Source organism: Topomyia yanbarensis, chromosome 3 (genome assembly GCF_030247195.1).
Source record: "Topomyia yanbarensis strain Yona2022 chromosome 3, ASM3024719v1, whole genome shotgun sequence".
Lineage (NCBI taxonomy): Eukaryota > Metazoa > Arthropoda > Insecta > Diptera > Culicidae > Topomyia > Topomyia yanbarensis.
This window is the reverse complement of record NC_080672.1, coordinates 226,593,780-226,621,417: the sequence shown is the minus strand read 5'-3', so window position 1 is coordinate 226,621,417 and position 27,638 is coordinate 226,593,780. Positions and strand designations below refer to the sequence as shown.

General features: G+C 37.4%; 2 protein-coding genes across 4 annotated transcripts in view; both read right to left on the bottom strand.

Annotated features, from left to right (window-relative positions):
• The window catches only part of LOC131688809 (protein-serine O-palmitoleoyltransferase porcupine), a 602,121-nt gene that overhangs the window by 511,998 nt on the left and 62,485 nt on the right, over positions 1–27,638 (bottom strand). The gene's annotated exons all lie outside the window — the stretch shown is intronic.
• LOC131688813 (uncharacterized) lies at positions 15,076–16,552 on the bottom strand. Its single transcript, XM_058973350.1, has 3 exons — positions 15,938–16,552; positions 15,630–15,879; positions 15,076–15,568 (listed from the first exon to the last, which is right to left on the bottom strand). Exons 1-3 carry the CDS (start codon positions 16,019–16,021, stop codon positions 15,414–15,416), a joined length of 489 nt encoding a protein of 162 aa, XP_058829333.1. The 5' UTR covers positions 16,022–16,552; the 3' UTR covers positions 15,076–15,413.

The window sequence follows — 27,638 nt, the reverse complement described above, 5'->3', positions numbered from 1 at the left end:
GGAGGCCAAATGCCAGTTGTTAGGGAAACTCTTTCGAAACGATGCCCGAAGGCATTGTGAATACCCTTCGCAGAATTCAATATACCAGGAATACGATTATATTTTGGCAAAGATAGACTTTTTAGGAAGGAAGTTGGATCGGTGTCCCGATGAAAAGGTTGTGTCTCGCCTCAAGCATTATTCGATGAGAGTGGCGAGAAGCAAAACACCCGATGTCACGTCGGTAAGAATGCAAAATGAGCTCACGAGCTTCATTCGCTCAATATTGGACAGGTCTAATGGAATAAGGGGTCCCATTGAGCAGAGTAGGGAGTTAGTTTCACAAAACCGCAAAAGGCCGTTACCCAACGTTTACGCAGTTTTCGACACGTCCGAGTGCAAAGAATGGGAGGGTGCGGACGAGTCGCAGTCTGAACTTTTGTCTTCATCGTCGCTTTACAAATTCACACAGGAGAGTTCCCAGGAAAGTCGGCTGAGACTGGCATTATTAGACCGAATATCCGAGTTAGAGAATGAGATTGCCAAAGTAAACTTCGCGAACCAACAGAGATCTGATGCGCGGTACAGTTATGACTGGGATGATAGGGAACGTGATCTGTTTGGTACGAGTTGCTCTGAGTCCCATCTTGAGGAAGACCCCTATACCGACGACTGGCATAATCGTTTACCAAGAGTCAAGTTTCGCAGTGATCACTTGTTGGTGAATGCAGGCTATCACTTCCAAGACTATAACGAAAGAGAGTACTATAACCGGTCTGAGCTGGTAGGACATGCTCAATTATTTTGCGCGAAAACGACGGATCAGAATAGAGGTAGTAAGAATCTTCCAACCGATACTAGTAAGGGGGATAGTAGTGAAAGCGATTCATGGATTTCTAGCTGTCAGTCTTACGAACACGCTAACCGTAGGGTACGCGATAGTCCCTCGCAATTGTTCCACGGGAACTCAAGCGGGATGGGGAATGAAATGGAAGAGTCAGGCTGGTCGTACATGGATGCTGACGAAGTAGATTGCTTACTGAAGAAGTACGATGATGCCCGGTTGTCTCATGAGCCTAGGAAATCTAATATATTCGAGCCCATTAGAGTAGATTCATACCAAAGCGGAAGTGGGGATACTGTTGAGCGGAGTTCAAGTTGTGAACCATATGAGACTTTGTCGATGGGTGGTAATAAGGTATTTGAGGGAATCAGAATAGATTCGCGTATCCTGCAGATTTGTAGCAGTGGACCTGACGCCCTTCTAGACTCCGGGGTCAGCGATAATTTGAGTATCGAAGCCGTTCGGGGACAGGACTGTTTGAGTTCACAGTTAGGAAATAAGGTTGAAAAGAATAGCAGCCAGCATGGCATTATTTCAGAACCGGCGTTAGAGTTAGGAAGAACTGTCGATGTACAACCATCCGAAGGCGATGAGGTGGTTGAGACGTGGTCTGTACGGTCGAATCATGAAATCATCAAACCGCGAACGATGTATCTTAAAACAACGACCAACACAGGCTTCAGGAAACAGAACAGAGTTCCGTCGGTAGTCATAAACGAGTCGTTTCAAATACGACGACGAAGGGTTTTAGTTTCCGATAGTCGAGCATATTGCCGCCTTCGAGATTCACTCGTTACGGAGAATGTTCAGTCGAGAACCCAGAAAACGGTTTACAAAAAGTCTGGTCTAAAGTCTAAATATTTTCGCTACTCTGTGAAAGAAGGGACTCCTGTGAAAAATTTGGAGCAATCGAGCAAAGGAAAGCTTTTTGTTGCTATGTTAGCACTTAACTCCGTGCTGGCTATTGTAAAGTGGGTTAAGGGAGCACATTGCTACGACCTTGGGGATTTGAGTGGGAAGCGGCCTAAGATACTTAACTTCAAATACCGCAGAAAACTCAACCCACCCAATTCCTCCCCCTCTCCCACTTAAAAGAATTAAAAAAATTCGAGCTATGTATCTCTCATTTGTTGAGTAGAGACAATTGCACCATGATGCGAAAGCTCTGGTTGCGGAAAATACTGTTCCACCGTTTGTAAGGCTCTGCACTGTTCTTAGCACAGCTGCAGCCCCCACAACAACTTTAATTTACTGGGGGATCCTTGCGAAAGCTCAAGAGGCCTTACAAATCTGGTTGGAAACAGTTAATTTAATTTCGGGAAATAAGCTTCGTTCCCCCTCACTAGTTACTACTGCACGTATAGCTATCCCCTCGACCAGAAGTCAGAGAGAGTTCACGGCGCAAGCCTGAACCATGATCTACCAAATCAGAAACTCCGAGCTAAAGTGGCGTTGAAGAGGAGTACCTGTAATGGGAAACACATCGCGAGTCCAAGACTGGGGATGCTTGGATGATGACCGTGCAAGACGGAGGACTTTCCAGTGTAAGGTCGATGACGAGCATTGCGTAAAACAGCCTTCATTGCGTTAGGTCGACCACAAATTGTTTTGTATTTTTATTTAATAAAGAAAGGTAAACAGCCGATAACAGCTGTTTAAGGATCGTCCACAAATTTGGCCTTGGACAATTCTCTCGGCCGGAACACACCAAGGTGAGGCCAAAACATTGGCAAACCCGAGTGAATCGAGCTGGCAGCATCAACTAGGAAGAGGGAAAGTTACGTATTTTCTTAAGGAAATTCAAGAGGGAAAGTATTCGAACAGGTTGGCCTGCCTGTCGAGAGAGGAGTCGATATCTTCCCCGGGGCCGAGACTAAGACGAATAGGGTGTTGTGCTAATCACAATCACCCACCCTCCCCCGTATTTCTGTAAATAATTCCCGTTCGGATTAAATGATGTTAGTGTTTTTACAACTACATCGAGTCTTATACTCTATGTTAGTACCTAACGCTAACATATATTGAAATTTACCTGCTAATTATGTCTATATTTTGTTAATATGGAATTATTTAATATTTTTGTTCGATGTTAATATTTTCATGTTTATATTTTGTTATTTATATGCATGCAATTTATTTATTTATAATTATTTATTTGTGAATTATTTATTTGTTCAGTTATTTCATGTTATATTTATTTATTTAATGTTTAGTTATTTATTTTGGTGCAGATGATTTATGTTTATTTGGGAAATTTATGGGGTGAATTATTTTATGGCAACTTTTGGCCAGTCATCCTCCTGGATGAATTTTGATGGAAACCTTTCCGATTTGGAACACTGTACTGTCCGGTTGCTCCTAAAATGTAAAGTTCACCATTAGATCCTGTTCAAAAAACTTACCTTCAACTGGAATCCAACTTCCCTCCTTCAGTTTCCGCTGGTTTCTTCAAAACCAGTTTCCGAACAGTATATTCCTGTGGGGTGGGTTGGCCGTCGACACCCGTCCATCTCCCGCTAAGCTACCTGATAAATAAAAATAAAACTGATTTGAGTTACCTTTTCTTTTGTAATCCACCGTTTGCCGGACAGGTTGTCTGCATAATTTACCTGAAAATTTACAAAAACACTCCGATCTACCGTAACACACTTTTGATAACTATTTACTTTTTTGTTTTGACGTTTCTTATCGTGGCCGTATTGGTGGTTCAATGTGTGCGTGATCTTCGTGAAATTTTTTGGAGCTTTCATAGGGTTGCCAACTTTTTACCTACACTTTCGTTAAGTTTTGTGTGGCCGAAATATTTCGGCGTGAGAAACATAATGTAAAGTGGGAGTAGGGTAATGTAGGGTATGTTGTTTCAGTGTGTGTGATCATGTGGTCGGAAACATTCCGGCGTTGAAAACGCAGCGGAAATGACGTGATGAAGTTTTCTTGGGGAATTATTTTGGCAGATTTCTCACTGGCCGATGCATTTCGGCGTTAGAGTTACTGCTAGGGGTACGGATGAGGTTAATGCGTTTTGTCGTTTCGAGATTTTTTGACCAAGAAATATTTTGGGGTTTTCTCGGAAGACAAAACTGTGCGGTAAATTGGATGTAGAGATACCTTTCCATTGAATTGGAGTAGTCCCGAAATCTGATGAGCCTGTTATTGTATGATATGGCGTTATGCGTTTTGTCCATTTGAGAGTGTTGACCAAGGAATTTATTTAGGTTCTCTCAAAGGCAAAACAGTGCGGTGAGTTTAACGTAGGGATACCTTTCCATTAGATTGGAGTAGTCCCGAGGTTGAATGAACCTGTTATTTAAGGTTTCGTTACGTGTGTCATTGAGGTTTAATGTTTGTATTGTATGGGGTTAAGCTTGATCTTGAATTGAGAAATTTTAGATTCAATGCTATTTTGGGAATTTTGTATGTGCTTGAGTGTTTGATGTTTGAACCGCCAACAAGGAAACGAAAGAGATGTCAGACCCACTCAGTATTTCTGTACGATATATGAACTCAATCATTTGTAAATATTTTGTATATAGTAATCTTAAGTTACTATATGGTGATTGCTTGTAATGTGTAAGTCTTCAATGTGTTATTTTGCTTCTTCTTTACGGTTTACCGTTACGAAAATTTGGTTTCACTCCTTCAACCAAATTTTCGTAAAATAAGCTGGGGTGTTATGTAGCGATCACGTGTATCAGAAGTCAAAATAACTTCCAAATTCAGTAACCCAAGTTCCCTGTTGCAAATATGTGTTTACTTCTTCCATTCCGTAGAAGGAAGAATGAACACTAGGCGGCTAAAACGTACTATCCGCTCGCGCACGCACGTTTTTTCTCTTTCCCAATCTGTCTCACGATTGCACAAACTAGAGCAAGTGTCGGTCGCCGAACGGACCTCTTTGTCGTTGTCTTATCAACCGCCCGACCAGAAAAAACTATTTGAACGCAAGTGAGGGTATTGGCGCGTAATGGTATGATGCAAATGTTTCGAGAGGGAATGAGATAGCGATTCAGAATCAATTGTCCAAGAAGTTCGTTTTTCGAAATACGAGTTTTACTTCGGTAAAATTACGTACTTCCGGGTATCTAGAACCAAAAATCGTTTATCTGAGGGTTTAGGAATAGCTTCTCATCCATTTCAATCTAGACCGTGAAAGAGGCTAGAGTGCGTGTTGTTTGAATTTTTCCCGTAGTGTGTCGAAGGTTTGTCAAATTTAAATATGAGATGTCTTTAAAATTCAGTAATTAGTTTGTTATTAGGTGTTGCGTCAAGTCAAGTAGTAGGAAGAGCGGAAATTTCGTGCGCGTTAGCGGAAAATTAAAAAGGTAACATACAATGGTACTCTATAAAAAAGAGACAATGAATTCACGGCATCGAATAGCCGTGCGACGGCTTTTATTCTACCGTTTAGATTGGCACTATTCATCGGCCCGCCACACCGCCCTTCGCCCACCGACGCGCTCTAGACCCACGCGCTAGTTTGGGATATTCTGGCGCTGCAACCGAAAAGCCAGAAGTGCGACGATTCATCAAACGTTTGCATCATACCATTACGCGCCAATACCCTCACTTGCGTTCAAATAGTTTTTTCTGGTCGGGCGGTTGATAAGACAACGACAAAGAGGTCCGTTCGGCGACCGACACTTGCTCTAGTTTGTGCAATCGTGAGACAGATTGGGAAAGAGAAAAAACGTGCGTGCGCGAGCGGATAGTACGTTTTAGCCGCCTAGTGTTCATTCTTCCTTCTACGGAATGGAAGAAGTAAACACATATTTGCAACAGGGAACTTGGGTTACTGAATTTGGAAGTTATTTTGACTTCTGATACACGTGATCGCTACAATTTTGAACGTTAATAACTTTTATCATACTTAACAGAATGATTTGATTTTAGGCCAATTTGTTGAAAATATGTTCCTCTATGCTGTATTAAAATTTGAAGTATGTATAACATTCACTAATAACAAAAAATTGTGTTTTGAAAAATCTTTCGAAAACGACTCGGAAAAGTGAAAATTTTCAGCCCATCCAGCACAGAGCCGTCAATATGGTGGACCAACCGAACAATAAAATAATGAAAAGTTTATATATAGGTCCACTACATGTTTGTTCCTATGATTATTCGTATTGGGTTGCTTGACGAGAGCAGTTGGTGGGGGAAAGACGGCATATTCCTTTGGTTAGGCCATTAGAAGCCGGACGGAAAGGAAAGGCTCATGCACGGCACGAGAACGAGCGAGAAAGCGATAGTAGTGCATATTAGCACGATTATATAAATATCTGTCGGTCGGTTTTTCTCATCATTCGTATTCGTTCAAGTACTAGCAAGCAGCCAGTCCACCGAAGGAAAGCAGTTGGCAATGACGAAGGCCGAAAAAGTGCCCCAGCTACTGGTGACTCATCGGAACTGTCGCCCTGCAAGAATTTCGCCCCAACTAAAGGGCAACAGAGAAACTAATCTGTGTTCTAATAAGAGTTAAACTGGCTCACCGTGTCCGCGGGGAGTGCGTCTGAATTATGCTCCCGCAATAAAACAATAAACGGTTCTTTACAGGACCAATTAATTGTGTTCTAATAAGTGTTAAACTGAAATTTACATTTTATGGTGTATAACAATTTTCAGAAAGCTATATAAGAAATACGATGTGTGGAAAGAAAGAAAGAGAATTTAAATTATCCTCTCTCGCTCGTTTTCGTGCACTGCTTTTCCATTCCTTTCTGCTGCTAATACCATCATAACAAACGAATGTGGGTGTTCTCCCACCATCCCATGGCCAGTATCACCGCTAACAAATAAGACAAACGAATTTAAATTTGTGAAAATCTTTTCCTTCCTTCTTTTCAAATCTGCAACATTCTTTGAAAATATTGTTGGAATGTTGTTATTGAAAAACTGAACATGCAAGTTTGCTAGCACTGGCCACTAGATTGAAGGCGATGGAAAGACAGAATATTCGTTTTGGTTATGCTAGTATTGGTAGCCGAACGGAAAGGAAAGGCACAGGAATGGCACGTAAACTTGCGATAGTAGTGCTTTCTCGTCACGGTGTCTTTTTTTAACAACTTTATGCAAAAAAATTCAGCATCTCTGAAACTTCAGGATATGAAAGAATGGGCTTTCCCCTTTCATTTGAAACCAAAATCAAAATAATCCGTCGGGGGGTCTAGAGCAACTTTTTTTTAAGTATTTTTTCGTGAAAACATAGATTTTACAATGGAACTAGTTCATATTTCTGCCCCTAGATGGTGCTTTTGACATTCGAACAACACTAAAAGTGAGAATCTGATAGATTATTTAATTGTCTACAACTTTGTTACTAACTAAAAACCGATTTGAAATTATCCCGAAAAGTAGTTTAATATTTTTACGAATTCTAAATCTAAGTTAGTTTCACAGAAGACTTAGTGGTTTGTTAATTCACAAGCACTTTTTTATTTGCCAAATAGTTGTGTTTAGTTCAATAGTGAATTCAGCGAAATTTGAGAGCTTGGAAAGTCATCTTTTAGCTGAAAATTATAATTCCCTGATACAGGGCACCATTCATATTTTTGGGATGAGAAGTTTTAGATAAGTGTTGACCAAACTAGTATGATATTAATATTCTTTTTCATGATGGTAAGTGATTCCTCCCGCAGAAACAGCCTTTTCAATTATGTATGCCTTCTTTTTCATTATCTCGATTGTTCTCAGGGATGACTGATAACTATTCTTACATGAATCTCCTACTCTGTTAGCATCTTCGTATAAAATTGACTTGTCCTGAACTTCAACCTTTTATTTGAACAAACTCAATGAAACTTTTAACGCACCATTGCAATATTTCGCGGATTTCATTGCAACGTTTGGTTAAAAACGCTGATTATCCGTTTTCAAAATTAACTCAATGTGACAAACAGTGAACAAAAAACTTTGAGTTTTTGGATCAAGATTTTTTTTTTTGGATATATTCGAGGACTTCTATGTATTTAAGGTTATTGTTGTACTCAAATCATATTTTGTTTTCAAAAGTAATACATATCGCATTATCTAGAATCAATTTAGTAACGATATCTCGCATAATTGATAGGAAATGGCCGTAAAATCCAACTGCCACAATATGCTTTGCGGAGAAAATTTGAATAAATCATTTCACACTAACGACTAATTTGGACAGTTACTACTGTGGTTTGCGTTAAATTAGAAACGGTGTGTCCCAACATTTCGTCTTTAACGGAATTATAATAGCTGACTTAAGCGCTCATAACCTAAATTATACGACGTTTGGTCCTTTCTAAAACACCCGTGTAACAAAACATAAATGTAAGCAAGCAACCAAAAGTTCGTATAAGGGAGCTGCACAAGCTTCTCGTTTTAAGTAATTTTTCAGTACGTTTTATGGTCTAATAGCGGCTTAAGCAGCTTTCAAGTTCCATTAAAGCTTAAGCAGCTTGAAAGTTCGCTAAGAACTTTACGTGAATTTTAAAGTGTGCTTTTTAAGTATTATCCGAACTTCTGGTTGCTTGGGTACCTTCCGATTAATGGTAGTCCCTTCGAACCTATCGGGAAAGATTACAAACCAAAAGCACAAATAGTTTTCTGACTCTGTCAAACATCCTAATTTTCAGAAGTTCAATTAGAATTGTCAACGTAATGAATCCCATCTAATATTTTCATGCCACTAAACCCAATTTTTTTTTTGGTAATATAATAAGTGCGAGAAAACATATTTCCAAACCACTAGGCCTCATGTGAAATTATCTTAGATATAACTTTGTTATAATCTTAAACAACTTTTCCGGACGATTTCAGATCAATTTTTAGTGGTCAACAAACTTGTAGACAATTAAATTTTCTATCAAAATCTCACTTTTAGTGTTGTTCGAATGTATAAAGCACCATCTAGGGACAGAAATATGAATTATCTCCAGTAGTAAAACCTATATTGTTACGAAAAAACTTTAAAAAAAGTTGCTCTGGACCCCCCGACGGATTATTTTGATCTTAGTTTCAAATTAAAGGGGAAAGCCCATTCTTTCATATTCCGAAGTTTCAGAGATGCTGAATTTTTTTGCATAAAATTGTTCTAATAAATACACCGTGCTCGTGTTTTCATATATGAATATTGGTCGGTCGGTTTTTCTCATCATTCGTATTGGTTCAAGCACTAGCAAGCAGCCAGTCCACCGGAGGAAAGCAGTTGGCAATGATGACGGTCCGCAAAAGTGCCCCAGCTACTGGTGGCCCATCGCAACCAACTACCGATCAGGAACTGTCGCCATGCCAGTATTTCGCCCCAAATAAAGGGCAACAGAGAAACTAATCCGCTGGCTAACATTCCAGCGTCTGGTTCGTAAGGTTGTGTATTACTTCAAAGTCGAGCTACGCTTACAAAACTCAGGCGTAATGAAGCCAGTGATGCCTACTTGGTCGGTTTGTTTAAGGATACAAAATAGTGCGCCAAGTACGTAACTTGCTCGCAAAAGAAATCAAACTGGCTCACAGTGTCCGCTGGGAGTTGGCGTAAATTACAATAAAATCAACGGTTCTTTTCAGGACCAATCAATTGTGTTCTAGTGAGAGTTAAACTGAAACTTTCATTTTAAGGTGTGTAACAAATTTTCAACAATCAACATAATACGTTGTGTGGAAAGAAGTAACTTGCACACGGAACAAAAATTTAAATTATCCTCTCGCTCGTTTCGTGCACTGCTTTTCCATTCCTTTCTGCTGTTATTATCAGTATTACCAAAACGAATGTGTTGTTGCATGTGTTTAAGAGAAATGTTGAAGTCGCATGCTTCTATTCGAGCTTTTTGGCAGCCTCCGTGAACTAACTGCATTAAATGATTTTTTTGTGCAGCTCCATGCTAGTAGCAAACAAAATGGCTCTACCAGTGTCTGATTCGTGAGATTGCGCAGGATTTCAAAATCGAGCTAAGCTTATAAAGTTCAGCCGTAATGGTACCCGAAGAAGCCAGTCTTGTCGTTTTGTTCGAGGCTACAAAACAGTTCGCCAGGCACGTAACTATCATGCCAAAAATATCCAACGATCCAGCGCATCACCATCAACACCAACGCCGATACCAAAGGTTCTTTCCAGAACCACCAATATTACCATAGAGAATTATTTGAAAATTTCCCATTCAAACGTGATTCTGTTGAATATTATTAGATTTAAATTAACGTCTCGAATTGAAATCACGACGCTCCGGTTATGTGACAGACATTACCCACCCATCTTTTTTTATTGTGACCACGACTAACGGTTTAATATAGACACCCCATTTCAATATTTCTGAAGGAACAGAAGATCGAGTTTGGAAAGTTTGTAACTTTCATTGTACTTAACCAAATGACACAATGTTCGCACTAATGATTCAGAAATATGACCAGGAATCTTCTATTAGATTTGTAAGTATGTATAATTTACATGAATAAAGAAAAATTGATTTTCAGGCATCAATTATTATCTGTTCTTCCATTGGCCAGTACTACGCGACTTCCTCATGCTAACAATTAATTTCATCGTTAGCCATCTCCCTCAACAACGCCAACAAAACCGGTCCTTTTTAAGACCACCATCATTTTTGTAAAGAATAATTTGAAATATTCCTCGCCCAAATCACCTTTTGTCCAAAAATTCCAATGAGTATCAACATATTTGAAGAACGTGTTCCTTATGTATTCTACATCTCTCCGGTTATGTCGCAGACATTACCCACCCATCTTTTATATTAACCTGGGTTTCTTTGATTTACCGTCTTCTCTTGGTGCTTAATACACCCGCTAATCAAACGACCTATTTGCGCGCTCTGATCCTTGACGTTTAGTTCGACTAGCGTCGGTCGGGATTCTTTCCCTTCTCTCTGTTGGGATTTTAAAATTTGGGTTTTCAAATGCACTGGTATTTAAACTGTAATATAAAATTTACCACTTTTCCTTACTGCACAAACTTAAACTTTCACTGGGATATTATTCACACTTTCCACAACTTAGAGTAATCTGTAATTTCTTCTGTTGGAGTATATGTAGCGTACTTCCAACGGTTTCGGGCAAAATGAGGCCGAGTAATAGCTTCAAATTAGCTTTAAACGGTTCTTCGGCAGCATTTAATTTGATGGGTTCGTTTGGCGCCAATTTTACTGGTACGATGGAGATGTCAATCGTGCTGACCGTTGCGTAATAGGGAGATCGAAATTTATGTTTGTGTTATGATGTTGCTAGGAGTTGTGATTGCTATAAAAAATGCTGAAATTACCCTATAGTTGAATCCGTCAATAGCATATGGTGTTTTGCAATGCAAATTGTAACTTTGCTAGTAGATTAGAAAAAACGCACAAAGGTTACAATCCCCCACCGCCAAATGAAAATGTGAGTTTTACCAAGCTCTACATTTTATCATTTTTCCATATGAAGGTCAATATGTCTAGTTGCTCAATCAATAATTAATGGTTAATGTAAATTTGTCTTATCAAAATAATCGTTTCAAATTACCAACATACGTTTCGAAATACTTATACAATTCAGATGGTTTCAAGGTTGATTAGGCGTATATTCAATCGGTGAAAATAAGGATGATAGCATATTTAAGGATTACACTCAATATACTGCTGTGCTCGAGAAAAAAATTTCATTCATTATTTAAATTATCATTATTTTTTTGTTTCTTTGTATTTTCGGGATCATTATTTGCAGGTCATTCGCGGGGATGCTGCTTCCCCAGATATCTCAAATGACAAAGCTCGATAAGATGGCAGGAACTTCATTTTTTGTATCCTTGTGGAGGAACTGCCGCTCCAGAAGGGTCCAAAATGGGGGGGGGGGTGTTTCTTTTTTTAGATGACAGGCACTATCATTTCACCTAACAATTGATTTGCCTTGTAAATGTAAAATCTGCTAATTAAGCGGGAATAAGATTCTGTACCGCGAAAACTCCTAAAAAATTCCCGCTTTCGTCTTCTAATTCATAGGAAGTTGCTCCTTTCCTGGCTTTTACTTTACAGGAGATATACACGGGTCCTAGTTTTGCAGCATAATTTTCTGCTGCATTGGAGAGCTTAATTTTTTTTATAAACTTGTTGCCCTACCTCATAAGCATTTGTTGCACCTTTGTGTCGCATGTCATAAATTCGTTTGAATCTTTGGTATTCTTTCCTATTGTTTTCATTTACTTTAATAAATAATGGACCCACGATTTGTTCTCTCCTCTCAATGAAATTTTTCAGGTGTTCATTCGAAGTTTCGCGCGTTTTCAGATGCTCTGTCCCTTCTGTTATCAACTCATAACCATGAGTGATAAAAAATAGGGTGTATCCGGTGGAAGCATGAATTGAGTTGTTCAGTGAAAATTCTATTTGAGTCGGTTTTGAATCCTAGAGTTTGTGATTTGTTTGAGTGCATGTACGAATTGAAGCTAACACTGTTCTATTTACCCTCTCAACCGGATTATTTTGACAATGTCGTCTACTATTCGGAAGGTGTTGAATTTTATACTCCTTCAATAAATTTTGAAAATCATTGGAATTGAAAGTGGGGGCATTGTCTGAAATTACCGCTTCTGGAATTCTAAAGCAAAGAAACCACTGGTTCAGCATTATTTCACATAGTAATTTGCTGGAAATTTTTAATGTAGAATACATTTAAGCTTTCAATATAGGGGTTCTCGTTTCAAAATATCGGCTGCGGCGCGGCGTCAGATTTTGAACGTTAATAACTTATCATACTTAACAGAATGATTTGATTTTTAGGCCAATTTGTTGAAAATATGTTCCTCTATGCTGTATTAAAATTTGAACTATGTATAACATGCACTAATAACAAAAAATTGCGTTTTGAAAAATCTTTCGAAAACGACTCGGAAAAGTGAAAATTTTCAGCCCATCCCGCACAGAGCCGTCAATATGGTGGACCAACCGAACAATAAAATAATGAAAAGTTTATATATAGGTCCACTACATGTTTGTTCCTATGATTATTCGTATTGGGTTGCTTGACGAGAGCAGTTGGTGGGGGAAAGACGGCATATTCCTTTGGTTAGGCCATTAGAAGCCGGACGGAAAGGAAAGGCTCAGGTACGGCAACGAGAACGAGCGAGAAAGCGATAGTAGTGCATATTAGCGCGATTATATAAATATCTGTCGGACGGTTTTTCTCATCATTCGTATTCGTTCAAGTACTATCAAGCAGCCAGTCCACCGAAGGAAAGCAGTTGGCAATGACGACGGTCCGAAAAAGTGCCCCAGCTACTGGCAACCAACTACCGATCAGGAACTGTCGCCCTGCAAGAATTTCGTCCCAACTAAAGGGCAACAGAGCAACTAATCTGTAGGCTATCGTTCCAGCGTCTGGTTCGTGAGATTGTACAGGACTGCAAAGTCGAGCTACGCTTACAAAGCTCAGTCGTAATGATGCACCGAGAAGCCAACGATGCCTACTTAGTCGGTTTGTTCGAGGATGCAAAATAGTGCGCCAAGCGCATAACTTTCAGGCCAAATACATTAAACTGGCTCACCGTGTCCGCGGGGAGTGCGTCTGAATTATGCTCCCGCAATAAAACAATAAACGGTTCTTTACAGGACCAATTAATTGTGTTCTAATAAGAGTTAAACTGAAATTTACATTTTATGGTGTATAACAATTTTCAGAAAGCTATATAAGAAATACGATGTGTGGAAAGAAAGAAAGAGAATTTAAATTATCCTCTCTCGCTCGTTTTCGTGCACTGCTTTTCCATTCCTTTCTGCTGCTAATACCATCATAACTAAAACGAATGTGCGTGTTCCCGCACCATCCCATGGCCAGTATCAGCGCTAACAAATAAGACAAAAGAATTTAAATTTGTGAAAATCTTTTCCTTCCTTCTTTTCAAATCTGCAACATTATTTGAAAATATTGTTGGAATGTTGTTATTTAAAAACTGAACATGCAAGTTTGCTAGTACTGGTCACTAGATTGAAGGCGATGGAAAGACAGAATATTCGTTTTGGTTATGCTAGTATTGGAAGCCGAACAGAAAGGAAAGGCACAGGAATAGCACGAAAACGAGCGAGAGAGCGATAGTACTGCTTTCTCGTGTGTTCATATATGAATATTGGTCGGTCGGTTTTTCTCATCAATCGTATTCGTTCAAGCACTAGCAAGCAGCCAGTCCACCGGAGGAAAGCAGTTGGCAATGATGACGGTCCGAAAAAGTGCCCCAGCTACTGGTGACCCATCGCAACCAACTACCGATCAGGAACTGTCGCCATGCCAGTATTTCGCCCCAACTAAAAGGCAACGGAGCAACTAATCCGCTGGCTAACATTGGCTGGTTCGTAAGATTGTGTATAACTTCAAAGTCGAGCTACGCTTACAAAACTCAGCCGTAATGAAGCCAGTGATGCTTACTTGGTCGGTTTGTTTGAGGATACAAAATAGTGCGCCAAGTACGTAACTTTCTCGCAAAAGAAATCAAACTGGCTCACAGTGTCCGCTGGGAATGGGCGTAAATTACAATAAAAGCAACGGTTCTTTTCAGGATCAATCCATTGTGTTCTAGTGAGAGTTAAACTGAAACTTTCATTTTAAGATGTGTAACAAATTTTCAACAAGCAACATAATACGTTGTGTGGAAAGAAGTAACTTGCACACGGAACAAAAATTTAAATTAACCTCTCGCTCGTTTCGTGCACTGCTTTTCCATTCCTTTCTGCTGCTATTATAAGTATAACCAAAACGAATGTGCGTGTTCCCTCACCATCCCTCTAGTGATCAGTGTTGCTTCAATTGCATGTGTTTAAGAGAAACGTTGAAGTCGCATCCCGGATAAACGGGTATCATAAATGTATGATACGTGTTATCTTACAAAAATGATTAAAAACTATTGCTTGTAAGATCCATGTTAACGTTTAAAAGATCATACAAGTAAGATTGCTTCAATCGTATGGATCATTACACTTATGATAATTGAAGTGTATATTATAAGTGGAATAGGTTGTTAGGTATAGTTACCATTCAAAAACTGCAATTTTCTCGAACAAATTCTTAGGCATATCATACCAGAAATGGTTTATTTAAAATCCTGTTTTCCGAATGAATATGATATGACGAATCTTATATTTATGTTCTAACCATAAGTTTAGTTTTTGTCGTAGTATACTCCGAACAGTTGGTTTATAGTATATTTTTTATTTAAATATGTGGAATACTACATTAATGGTCAAACGTACTTGTAGTATTATACCCCAAATAGTTTGAATAAGGTTTTCTCATTATTATCAATAAGAGTAAACGCAGTATTGTTTTTCATAAAACTTTTTTTTTATTCAATTAGTTTTGAGATACTTATGGTTGACATAAAATCAACTTCAGAAAAAAATTCCCAGCGATCCGATACTGTGCTCGACAGTAGTTTATAGTTATTAAGCGAGGCTTTCTTTACATATTTATGTGATCTCAAATTTAATTTATTCGTCACGACACAGACGAGACAACAACACACGCCACTTAGTGTGTCCTCCAATATTTTTGGAGCATTCGAGAATACACTATATGGCGTATCTTGTTGCCTTGTATGTCCATTATTTTAAAAAGCTTTCTCTTTCGAATATAGATAAATATGATCAACGAGCAGGGATTATATAGCTGCGAGTGCTAGGCTGCGATTTACCTTTCGGAGGTTGGATATCTTCTGCGCTATATACCGCTTAACCAACTTTTCGTCGGCGAGTGTTCGAATCTTGGTCACATTATCCGGTCCTACACGTATTGCGACTCGTTCTGCTAGTTTATCTATAAATAAACCAAAGGACATGTTTTCTTTTTTGTTCTACATCTACACAATTATATTTACCGCAGATGAACTGAAAAATCGTCGGCTCAATTTTTTCTGTTGCCGGATACTGCAAAGTGCCATCTGCCTTTTTATACCCAGCAAAACGATGCGAAGCCTGTCCAGTAACGCTCATACTTTTAAGTTTCTCCGGTCCGATGAGATGCAGCGCCAGGGTTCCTACAAACATGCTGTCCGTATTAGCTCGTTGATTATACTCTTCAAGCTCTTTCACAGTAATCTTGAAATTATCAACTCTGGTAAATTTCGCCTTGAAATAAAAATTTAATTAATCATTCAAAAATCAATCGTTCCATGAGTTTAACTACCTGTGGAACTTTCTGATAATCTTTGACCTCAACTAACTCTTTGGACAAACGTAGAGCGTGGTTGTCAGAACAAAGTTTTTCCATTTCTAACTTTTCTACTCGTTTTCTTAGTTTCTTGGATTGCTCTTTGAGCCGACGATTTTCGTCCTAGAGTTTCTCGTACTTCGATTCCCAACTGTCCTGATCATCACTAATCTCATCCGCGGGCTCCAGGCTATTGTTTTCGTTTGGTTCATTCGTAAGGTTTTAATCTGGGTAGCCTGTTGCTAGCTCGACCATATGCGTAGTAGAGTGTGCCTGCTCCGGAATTGGCTCGACTGCGTTTATACCAAGCTCAACTTCCTCCATGTTCAGCAGTACAACCTTTTCGCCATCAGGATATTCTGTTTCGTGTTCCGGAATATTTATCTCTTTCTGCTCTTCGAGTTGGCCCTTACCTTTCTGCCCATCAAATAACTGCGAACCATTTGGATATATCAGTTCTTGAGAATCCATCGAAAAATCTAGAGGACCAAGTGGGTCCTGTGACAAAAACGATGTACTCTCTTCGTTAGTAGACGACACTGCCACAAAACATAAGCCCTCTGGGCCTAACTTGTCACCTTGTTGGGAGAACATGTCTTGCAACTAGATACGAAAGTAAAGAACAAAATAAGCGAAAAATGAATAACAAATTTTATAGAAAAGAGAACGATACTTCTCATTGAAACATTTAATATTATTAAGTTTCAAATAAAAATATTTATCTCCATACCAATACTTTTTTGTCTTTTTTCAATAGAAAGGTATAGTAATTACTCAAAAAATAAACTTATTAACTGAGACCCGGAGGGCCGAGTGTCAATTACATTACAGGGTGATGTAATTCCACACCAAATCCCGATTTTTACGAATTCTGCGATGAATATAAAAAGGTAAAAAAATCCAAAATGTGACCACAACTACTTGGATACAGTACATCAGTTTCTTGGAGATGGCTTCCCTAATAAAAAATATTATACACGAACTTTAACCCATATAGTTCGACGATTCCACATATGGTTTGGATGATACCCTGAACAGGTTCTTGAATCGTAAGATGTTTATTAGAGATTGACCAATTCGACCAAAACTAGTCTCAAATGAAAGGTGTTCTATAAATTCCATAATCGGCTATTAAATTTCATCCTGATCAGACTTCCGGTTCCGGAGTTACGGGTTGAAGAGTGTGGTCACACATGAAATTCACGTATAAATCGGTATCAGCATGTTATCAAAACGATGCAAAACTTCATAACATGTGTTCTAAATCGCTTGGATTTAAAGTTTCAGCCTACTGATGCCCAATCAAACCCGCATTGATCACCTTGGACTCATTCGGTGGAGCCGGAAGCTTTGGGAAAGCTATTGAAATCACACATGCTTCTTAGAAATGTCTGACTCGATTTTTTTTCGAATTTAGTCTCAAATGATAGCTGCAGCATCTCTATTGACTGCTATTAAATTTCCATTGAAATCTGAGCTTTGATTCCTGCGTTACTGTGGTATGGGGCCACATGCGAAAATCCCATACAAACCAGTATAATCATTACATCAAAATGATGAAACACTAATTGAAATGAGTTCTTAATAGCTTGAAATTGTTGGTACTGGCCCATAAATGCAAATCAAAATCTTTTTAACTAAAGTGAAAACCGTTTAGGAATCCGGAAGATCCGAACAAATGGCCAAATCCAGAAATTAGATTCACATTTGTTTCTCATATATTGCTGTATCTTTGTCTTATTCACATTGATTACTACCGAATTTTATTTAAACGAAGCAGGTTTTGGAGTTAAAGAATCCGATTAGACATGAATTTTCCATATAAACCTTTTTGCCTTTCTCATATAGAAAGGGTATGCAATCACTCTGAAATCGAGCTATTAACAGATGCCCGAAGGGTTGAAATTCCTAAACCATTCTTTTTCAAGTTCCTGCAAATGTGTGTGAGCGTATGTGTGTATGTATGTGACCAACAATCGCGCATCGATTACTCTCAAACGAAACACAGGCTGCTTTTTAATTTAATTGTAATCAGACATCCGGTTCCGGAGTCACTGGTTGAGAAGAGCGGCATACAGTAAATCCCTATATAAACTGGCTCCACACTAAACCAGCCAAAAGTTGTTCAGTAATTTATTGTGAAGACTTGCTCAGTAAAGTGATATTTTTACGAAGTTGTCAGCAAATTGTTTAAAAAATTGCGGTAAAGTTTTCATTTTTTAGCGATTTTCAGTAATTTTTCGAATAAATTGCTGAAACCCGCAATATTTTTCACTGAATTTATCAGCACTTCTGTTTCTTTCGGTACATAAACATTATACAGTAAAATACTGACTGATTGTTCGGCAAAATTATACCAGCATTACCGAGTCTCGTCAAAAACTGACTGACCAGTATTTTTTGATGTTTTGATAGAACGGATTGCGGAGAGATCGGTAACCGAATTGTTTTGCTGAATTGATTACCGAACGGTTTGCTGTTCAAAACCCCAGTAAAATTTTACTGTACCCAGTAATTCAAATTAAGTGTGTCCATCATATCTAGATGATGCAAAATTTATTAAAATAGTTTACTTAGATTTGCTAGCCCGTAGTCGCTATGATCACATTGCCCACCCAGGACGTCCTTAAGGCCCCGGAGAACTTGCCAGTGTTTAGAGTTGATTTCACACTTATTCCTCAGAAAATTCTTGATCGATTTCCACCATCTTCCAAATTTAAAATGATTAATGCAATGCTGCGATTATTTACTATCGAATTTAATCCCGACATGACTTTGGGTAACTGAATTAGAGGTTGGTTAGTGCGGTTACATAAAAGTTTTCCATTTATCAGTACCATCATAATACTTACTTTTTGCCTCTCATATAAAAGTTTTGCCATTACTCTGAAAATCGCCAACCTAATCCAAGCGGATTTTGTTTACTTAATGAGGTATATTGATATCACCCACACCCCGCCCATCAAACCACCCTCAGACCCCTCTCTATCGCACCACCCTCTGACTACCACCCCATCGCGCTTCCTACAGACCCATAACTCTCTCACTCCTAACGTTTTCCCTTATAAAAGTATGAATAAAGAGCCTAACTACCTGTTCAGGGTATCATCCAAACAATATGTGGAATCGTTGCACTATATGGGTTAAAGTTCGTGTATTTTTTATTAGAGTTCACACACTGGGCATACCAAAATAAACTGGGGGTATTGGCTCTGGATCGTGGGTTTTTCATCCCCCTCAAACACCCGCCCCGCGTGCCACATGTTAGCAAGAAGACAATTGAACTAATATATATATATATATATATATATATATATATATATATATATATATATATATATATATATATATATATATATATATATATATATATATATATATATATATATATATATATATATATATATATATATATATATATATATATATATATATATATATATATATATATATATATATATATATATATATATTTGTTTCAATTGCTTCAGCGTCGACACGTAGCTTATCATGCTCGTCGATGACGAGCCACTGTAGCAGGGATGCCATATTTGTATCTGTGTTTTGGAAAAAAAAAATCTTTTTACCATCTGTGATGACAAAACCAGAAAAAAACTGAAAATCTGTAATAAATTTCCCAAAAATCTGTGAAAAATCACAATATTTCCAAAAATCTGTGAAAATCTGTGAAATTTTAAATAAAATTTCAAAAATCTGTCATCTGTGAAAAATAATCTGTGCTTAAAATTGTGCAAAAAATCTGTGGCATTACAGAAATCTGTGAATATGGTAACCCTGCACTGTAGCAGGGATTCGAAGAATGTAATAGATTGTAATAGATTGAACATTGAATGTAATATTGAACATAACCCGCCATAGAATCACAGCCTAACGAAATGAAGAAGGCACAATTGCACCGCTAGGTGAATTGAAACAGGTTTTGCCTTTCTCCTATAGAAAGGTTATGAAATCATTCTGAACATCGTCAACTTAATCCAGGCCCGGAGGGCCGTGTGTCATATACCATTCAACTCAGTTCGTCGAATTCGGCAAATGTCTGTGTGTGTGCGTATGTGATCAAAAAAATGCACATCGGTTACTCGGAGATGGCCGAACCGCTTTTCTCAAACTTAGTCTTAAGTGAAAGATACAACGCTCTCATAGGCTGCTATTGAATTCACTTCCGGTTCCGGAGTTATGGGTTGAAGAGAGTAGCCACACAGCAAATTCACATTTTTGAATTTCTCCTATAGAAAGGTTATGCAATCACTCTTTTTTGAGTAATATAGGTTTTCTGTATTTTGACAGGGGCGTAGCTAGGGGTATGCGGTGAGGGGTTAGCACCCCTTACACACATCACATAACACCCTTCCCTAAGCCCCCCTTCTCTCATCAAGTCCCCTCCCATCAAGCCGCCCCTATTAAAATTTCCTAGTGCCTCTAGAATAACTTTAATTTTGAAATGAATACATTATATAATAGGCAATAACCTCATTTAATAAAAACCAGTGAAAAATTTAGTTTGAAATGATTTTGAGTTTGAAACAAGGTTTGAAACTATTTCAAAATTGAAACTAATTTGAAATCATCATATATAATTGGATATCATTTTTTAATGGGCTATTAGTCATCTATTAGTTTTTATTTGTTATTTGTTCTTAATTTATTAATTTTTTATTAACCTATTTTTAATTTTAATGCTAAACATACTTATTTCGACGCGATTTCATGCTGCTTTAGTTAGACATATACTGATCATAATCGCAAGTCAGTCCCATGTTCTACGGGATTCCCCATCCACATGGGACTGACTTGCGGGTATAGGCAGTATATTTGATAGAAATAGAAATTTTTTCAATCAGATTTTCGATGATTTATTTTTACATTGCACTCAACCTAAACCGAGGTAATGGTGTTGAAAAAAAATCATGCGCACTTTTCACATTTTCATCCAGAATGGGTAATGTCGTCCCTAGGCATACTCATATTGACAAGAGCAGCTGTGATAATTGGAGATTTTTTTAGCGGGCTGATGGGACAGTATCGCTAAGTGGATCTTGGTTCGTCCCGTGGAACAAATTTTGCAAACTCAGACAAAATGGCAACTGTTGAGAAGAGCGGCATACAGTAAATCCCTATATAAACTGGCTCCATCATATCTAGATGATGCAAAATTTATTAAAATAGTTTACTTAGATTTGCTAGCCCGTAGTCGCTATGATCACATTGCCCACCCAGGACGTCCTTAAGGCCCCGGAGAACTTGCCAGTGTTTAGAGTTGATTTCACACTTATTCCTCAGAAAATTCTTGATCGATTTCCACCATCTTCCAAATTTAAAATTATTAATGCAATGCTGCGATTATTTACTATCGAATTTAATCCCGACATGACTTTGGGTAACTGAATTAGAGGTTGGTTAGTGCGGTTACATAAAAGTTTTCCATTTATCAGTACCATCATAATACTTACTTTTTGCCTCTCATATAAAAGTTTTGCCATTACTCTGAAAATCGCCAACCTAATCCAAGCGGATTTTGTTTACTTAATGAGGTATATTGATATCACCCACACCCCGCCCATCAAACCACCCTCAGACCCCTCTCTATCGCACCACCCTCTGACTACCACCCCATCGCGCTTCCTACAGACCCATAACTCTCTCACTCCTAACGTTTTCCCTTATAAAAGTATGAATGAAGAGCCTAACTACCTGTTCAGGGTATCATCCAAACAATATGTGGAATCGTTGCACTATATGGGTTAAAGTTCGTGTATTTTTTATTAGAGTTCACACACTGGGCATACCAAAATAAACTGGGGGTATTGGCTCTGGATCGTGGGTTTTCCATCCCCCTCAAACACCCGCCCCGCGTGCCACATGTTAGCAAGAAGACAATTGAACTAATATATATATATATATATATATATATATATATATATATATATATATATATATATATATATATATATATATATATATATATATATATATATATATATATATATATATATATATATATATATATATATATATATATATATATATATATATATATATATATATATATATATATATATATATTTGTTTCAATTGCTTCAGCGTCGACACGTAGCTTATCATGCTCGTCGATGACGAGCCACTGTAGCAGGGATGCCATATTTGTATCTGTGTTTTGGAAAAAAAAATCTTTTTACCATCTGTGATGACAAAACCAGAAAAAAACTGAAAATCTGTAATAAATTTCCAAAAATCTGTGAAAAATCACAATATTTCCAAAAATCTGTGAAAATCTGTGAAATTTTAAATAAAATTTCAAAAATCTGTCATCTGTGAAAAATAATCTGTGCTTAAAAATTGTGCAAAAAATCTGTGGCATTACAGAAATCTGTGAATATGGTAACCCTGCACTGTGGCAGGGATTCGAAGAATGTAATAGATTGTAATAGATTGAACATTGAATGTAATATTGAACATAACCCGCCATAGAATCACAGCCTAACGAAATGAAGAAGGCACAATTGCACCGCTAGGTGAATTGAAACAGGTTTTGCCTTTCTCCTATAGAAAGGTTATGAAATCATTCTGAACATCGTCAACTTAATCCAGGCCCGGAGGGCCGTGTGTCATGTACCATTCAACTCAGTTCGTCGAATTCGGCAAATGTCTGTGTGTGTGCGTATGTGATCAAAAAAATGCACATCGGTTACTCGGAGATGGCCGAACCGCTTTTCTCAAACTTAGTCTTAAGTGAAAGATACAACGCTCTCGTAGGCTGCTATTGAATTCACTTCCGGTTCCAGAGTTATGGGTTGAAGAGAGTAGCCACACAGCAAATTCACATTTTTGAATTTCTCCTATAGAAAGGTTATGCAATCACTCTTTTTTGAGTAATATAGGTTTTCTGTATTTTGACAGGGGCGTAGCTAGGGGTATGCGGTGAGGGGTTAGCACCCCTCACACACATCACATAACACCCTTCCCTAAGCCCCCCTTCTCTCATCAAGTCCCCTCCCATCAAGCCGCCCCTATTAAAATTTCCTAGTGCCTCTATTACTTTAATTTTGAAATGAATACATTATTATTATATAACCTCATTTAATAAAAACCAGTGAAAAATTTAGTTTGAAATGATTTTGAGTTTGAAACAAGGTTTGAAACTATTTCAAAATTGAAACTAATTTGAAATCATCATATATAATTGGACATCATTTTTTAATGGGCTATTAGTCATCTATTAGTTTTTATTTGTTATTTGTTCTTAATTTATTAATTTTTACATTTCTTATAAAAGAAATGTATAGAATTCGCTCAAACTTTCAAGATTTTTTCCGAGGCCCGGAGGGCCGAGTCTTATATACCAATCGACTCAGCTCGACGATTTGGGACAATGTCTGTGTGTGTGTGTGTGTCTGTGTGTGTGTGTATGTAACGGACAAATTCTCATTCGTGTTTCTCAGCAATGGCTGAACCGATCTTATCCAAACCAATTTTAAATGAAAGAACTAAAAAAACAGTATGAACGCTATTAATTTGTTTTTGATTCTGATGTTTAGTTTCCACGATATGAATGTTTGAATGTGTAAAAATGGCGTTTTTTGCAGTTTTTTTAAATTATCTGCCGAAATTGACAACATAGATTAACACTTTATATGTTTTTAGACAGCTTTAACGAATACCTTACAAACAAGCTATAGATTGTTGAAATCGGACTATTATTAAAAGAGATATTTAACATTGAATGCGGACGAAAGATTTTTATCATTTCCCATTGCCAGAAATATGACCAAAAACATGTAATCTATTATTAACGCCAAAACGGCTTATTTTAGGTCAATAGTATCTTCGGAGAATATAATGGAGGCAATACGCCCTTTCTTTTGGTATTGTGCTTTTACTGATTAATCTCCCTATGAGTGAGATATTTTCACAAATTTTCTTGGAAGTGGTTATATCGAAATGATGCCTTCAGCAAATTTGTAGCTCTTACTTTTGCGAATAACTTTACTGAAGACATAAAATATCTATTTCGAATACTTTAAAAGTTATGGCTTGTTGTTTGTGGATTACCTTTTGTCGCCCATTTATTGTTCAATATAGTAATAATCCATTGAAATAAGCCAAACATTATTACGATAAAAAGAATTTTGTATTTCATTTTTCTATCTACAACCGCTAGAAATAATCACCGAACACTTCCAAGTTGTCTGGAAGGAACTTGATACCTTATCAGTGCAAAAATGTTCATTTGTACGAACCTTCTGACTGCAATTTTTCTAACTTATAACCAACGGATCGATCGGAAACATATCGGAAAATGAAAGTGAAGTAAATAACTCCAAGCAACGGCGTAGCCAAGAGAAGGTTTTGGGGTTTAACAACTTCCCTCCCTACCACACCCAAAAAATATATTGGATTGCAATTGAAAATTTATTGATGCAGACTGATTTAATTCAGTATTACAATAACAATTATCTGATCCGTACATTGATAACCTGTTGTTGTAAACATCATGAGGACTTTTGATAAATTGTCGGAATGGGGTCCTGATATGTAATTGATCTATTGGTCTTGATTTCACAGTTGCCTAATAGCATCAATATCAAATTCCTGCCTGAAAACATTCCAATAGAAAATTCCAGAGTTCTGTAATCAATCATAATCCTCAGATTTCTTTTCAAATTGAGCTCGCTTTTGTAGAGATGAACTGTAATGAGGGTCTTTATTTAATAGAAAGCGAAGTTAAGATTGATTTAATGTCTATGAAACATTTGCTAAAAATGTTTTTGCCTTTCTCATTCACTCTAAAATTCGTCAATCTAATCCCGACCGGGAGGGCCGAGTGTCATATGCTAATCGACTCAGTTCGTCGAGATAGGAAAATGTATGTGTGTGTGTATGCATGTATGTGTATGTGTGTATGTGGAAAAAATATGACCTCTGTTAATCAGAGATGGCTGGATCGATTTGCACAAAGTTAGTCTCATATGAAAGGTACAACCTTCCCATCGGCTGCAATTGATTTTTTTATTGATTGGACTTCCGGTTCCGGAGTTAGGAGTTGAAGAGTGCAATCACACAGCAAATTCCCATATAAACTGAAATGAAAAATTTTCAAAATCAAATTTGTATTTTTGATGCCAAATGACTTTATAATGCATGAACCATTGAGATTTGATATAAACTCGAAAAAATAATGTTTGAAAAAAATTGATTTTTTTGGACTGTTTTTGCCTTTCTCATATAGAAAGGTTATGCAATCACTCTAAAAATCGTCAATCATACCGGCCCGGAGGGAGTATGCAGTGAGGGGTTGCTGTTTTAAAATTAAAACTAGTTTAAAATTTCTTAACAAGTTGAAAATTTTCGGCAGGACCCGGACCTCCCGGATCTTACTATGTGATACTGAAACATCGCTTGAAACCAGCGGCGGTCAAGCGATGTTTCAGTATCACATAGTATCTCAAGATCGTGGCTGTCGATCCATTGTACGTATGTGCAAATCGTACTGAACATGTAATATTCATTTCCACCATCGTATTGAACATAACCAGCCATGGAATCGTAGTCTGGACAAATGAGAAAAGCCCAATTGCACCACTAGGTGGATCAAAATAGGTTTTTATTTTGGGAATGCGTCGAGTTGAGACGAAAACGTAATATGATTAATAACGAGGATAACACTTTCCGAATGTAGAGCGAAATTTATGAAAAATGACGATTTCCATTCGACTCTAGCAGGTCCTGGTCGATTTTGATGAGAATTTGATTTTTGTTGTATGACCAATTATATGTATAGGTCAAATGTTCCAAAACAATAATTTAAGGTCAAGATAGCATCATTTTGAAACCGCCAATTTCGGAGGTTTAGTATCTTCGATGAGTTTTACAAACGAACAGCGCATCATTTGATAAAGTAATTTTGACGGTATATCGTCCAAGAAGTATTTATGGTGAATTTTCTCAGGTTAATATTCATGACTACAATAAAGTCTCAACAAATTTGCTAAAGACACGAACTCTGTTACTATTGTCTGAAAAATTAATTCTGCATAATTTTAAAACTTCAAAAATTACGGTTTCGGAATTATGCCGTTTGGACAGTAAGATCGATTTTCACCAAACTCCCACAAATTGTAAAATTGGTATTGTAAAAAAACGTAAGGGCGATACTTCAATGCTGATAGGTGGGACCGAAAAATTAACCAACGCCAAAGGGACTATATTCTATATATACTATCATTTTGTCAATTTCAATAGCAAACACAAATTTTAATTTAATAATTTCAAATACTTTATGAAGTTTTGGGTTTCGATCACTGAATCATGCAATCTAGGATGTAAAAAACACAATAGTTCTTAAATAGGAAATAAAACCAAGTCTGGAAATATTCACTGTTGATTTTCTTTGAATGGTATCACTGCTACTATCGCTTTTTTCAAGAAAAAGCGTTGATTTCTTAGTTCTCAGTCGCGTTGTAAATTTGAGTAAAGTATAAACTTCAAATCGATTAAAAAAAAATCGATTTTTTGGCTCAGTACAATATACATAACCCCTTTAGGAAAATTCAGTTTTCCCACCACAATGCGTTTATTGAGGAATTTAGATATTTTATTAAAAGAGCATTAGCAATAATTAGTTTGTATGTCTGTTTTATTGGCCATTTTTTCGCTTTCCCATTGATTTGGTTTGAGATTTCTAGCACTGATGTTGTCCTATGCTGATTTGAGCGATTCTCTGAGTCCTGCCACTATCCCATGTAGTATGTGTTATCAAAAACATCGCGAAGCATCAAGTTCTAAAAGTTCTCAAACGATATAATATCCGAAGAGAGTGATAAGAGTTATAAGAAATGTCTCATCACACTGTTAGGTGGATTAAAAGCGTTTTTTGGGTTAAAGAAACTTTTGTTTAGATAAAACTACGCAACTTTTTAGTATATTCGATTAATGTATTCTGATCCGCCTTTGAGTTACAATGATGGGATCAAGTCTCCCCGGGGATCAAGTCTCCTCAGTCTCCCCTATTTGATTCATTTTGAATTATGGTCACTTCACTCCAAGCTTCAGAAGCTGATAGGAGTAAACAATTAGAACAAATACATACTCCGTGGTTATAAATGACCAATATCTAATAGATTGACAACGTTCATCACTGTTGTCAATTCAGAAAAGAAGAATCATGATTATTATTATTTGTTCAGGAACGTTAACGTGATTTAAACATTACCATAAGACTAGAAGTTCATCATCGAGGAGAGTTGAAACAAGGTGTTTCAACTCTCCTAGGTCAAGAAGTAAGGCTTGATCCACAATTTACAATTTATACCTCGCAAAGATAGAAAGAAACGTATACAATACAACTCTTAGACTATATAATAGTGATATTTTCATGATCGAACATTACTTAATATCTTAATAAAATAACGAAAACTTACTTTTGCTCATTTTTTGTAGTGTGTTTACCGTAAATACTCAACCACTTATTTAACGTAGTTGGCTTGTATTGGAGGGTTTATAGGTACGATATAAATAAAACAAATGCATTATTTTTTTATCACTAACGGTACTGTTTCGCTAGTAATGGGCACTGTTTCAACTCTACTCTGTTTCAAATCTCCTCGGTTTCCCCTATATGATAATTATCGGCGAAACTATACGTTGGAAACCCAAGCTC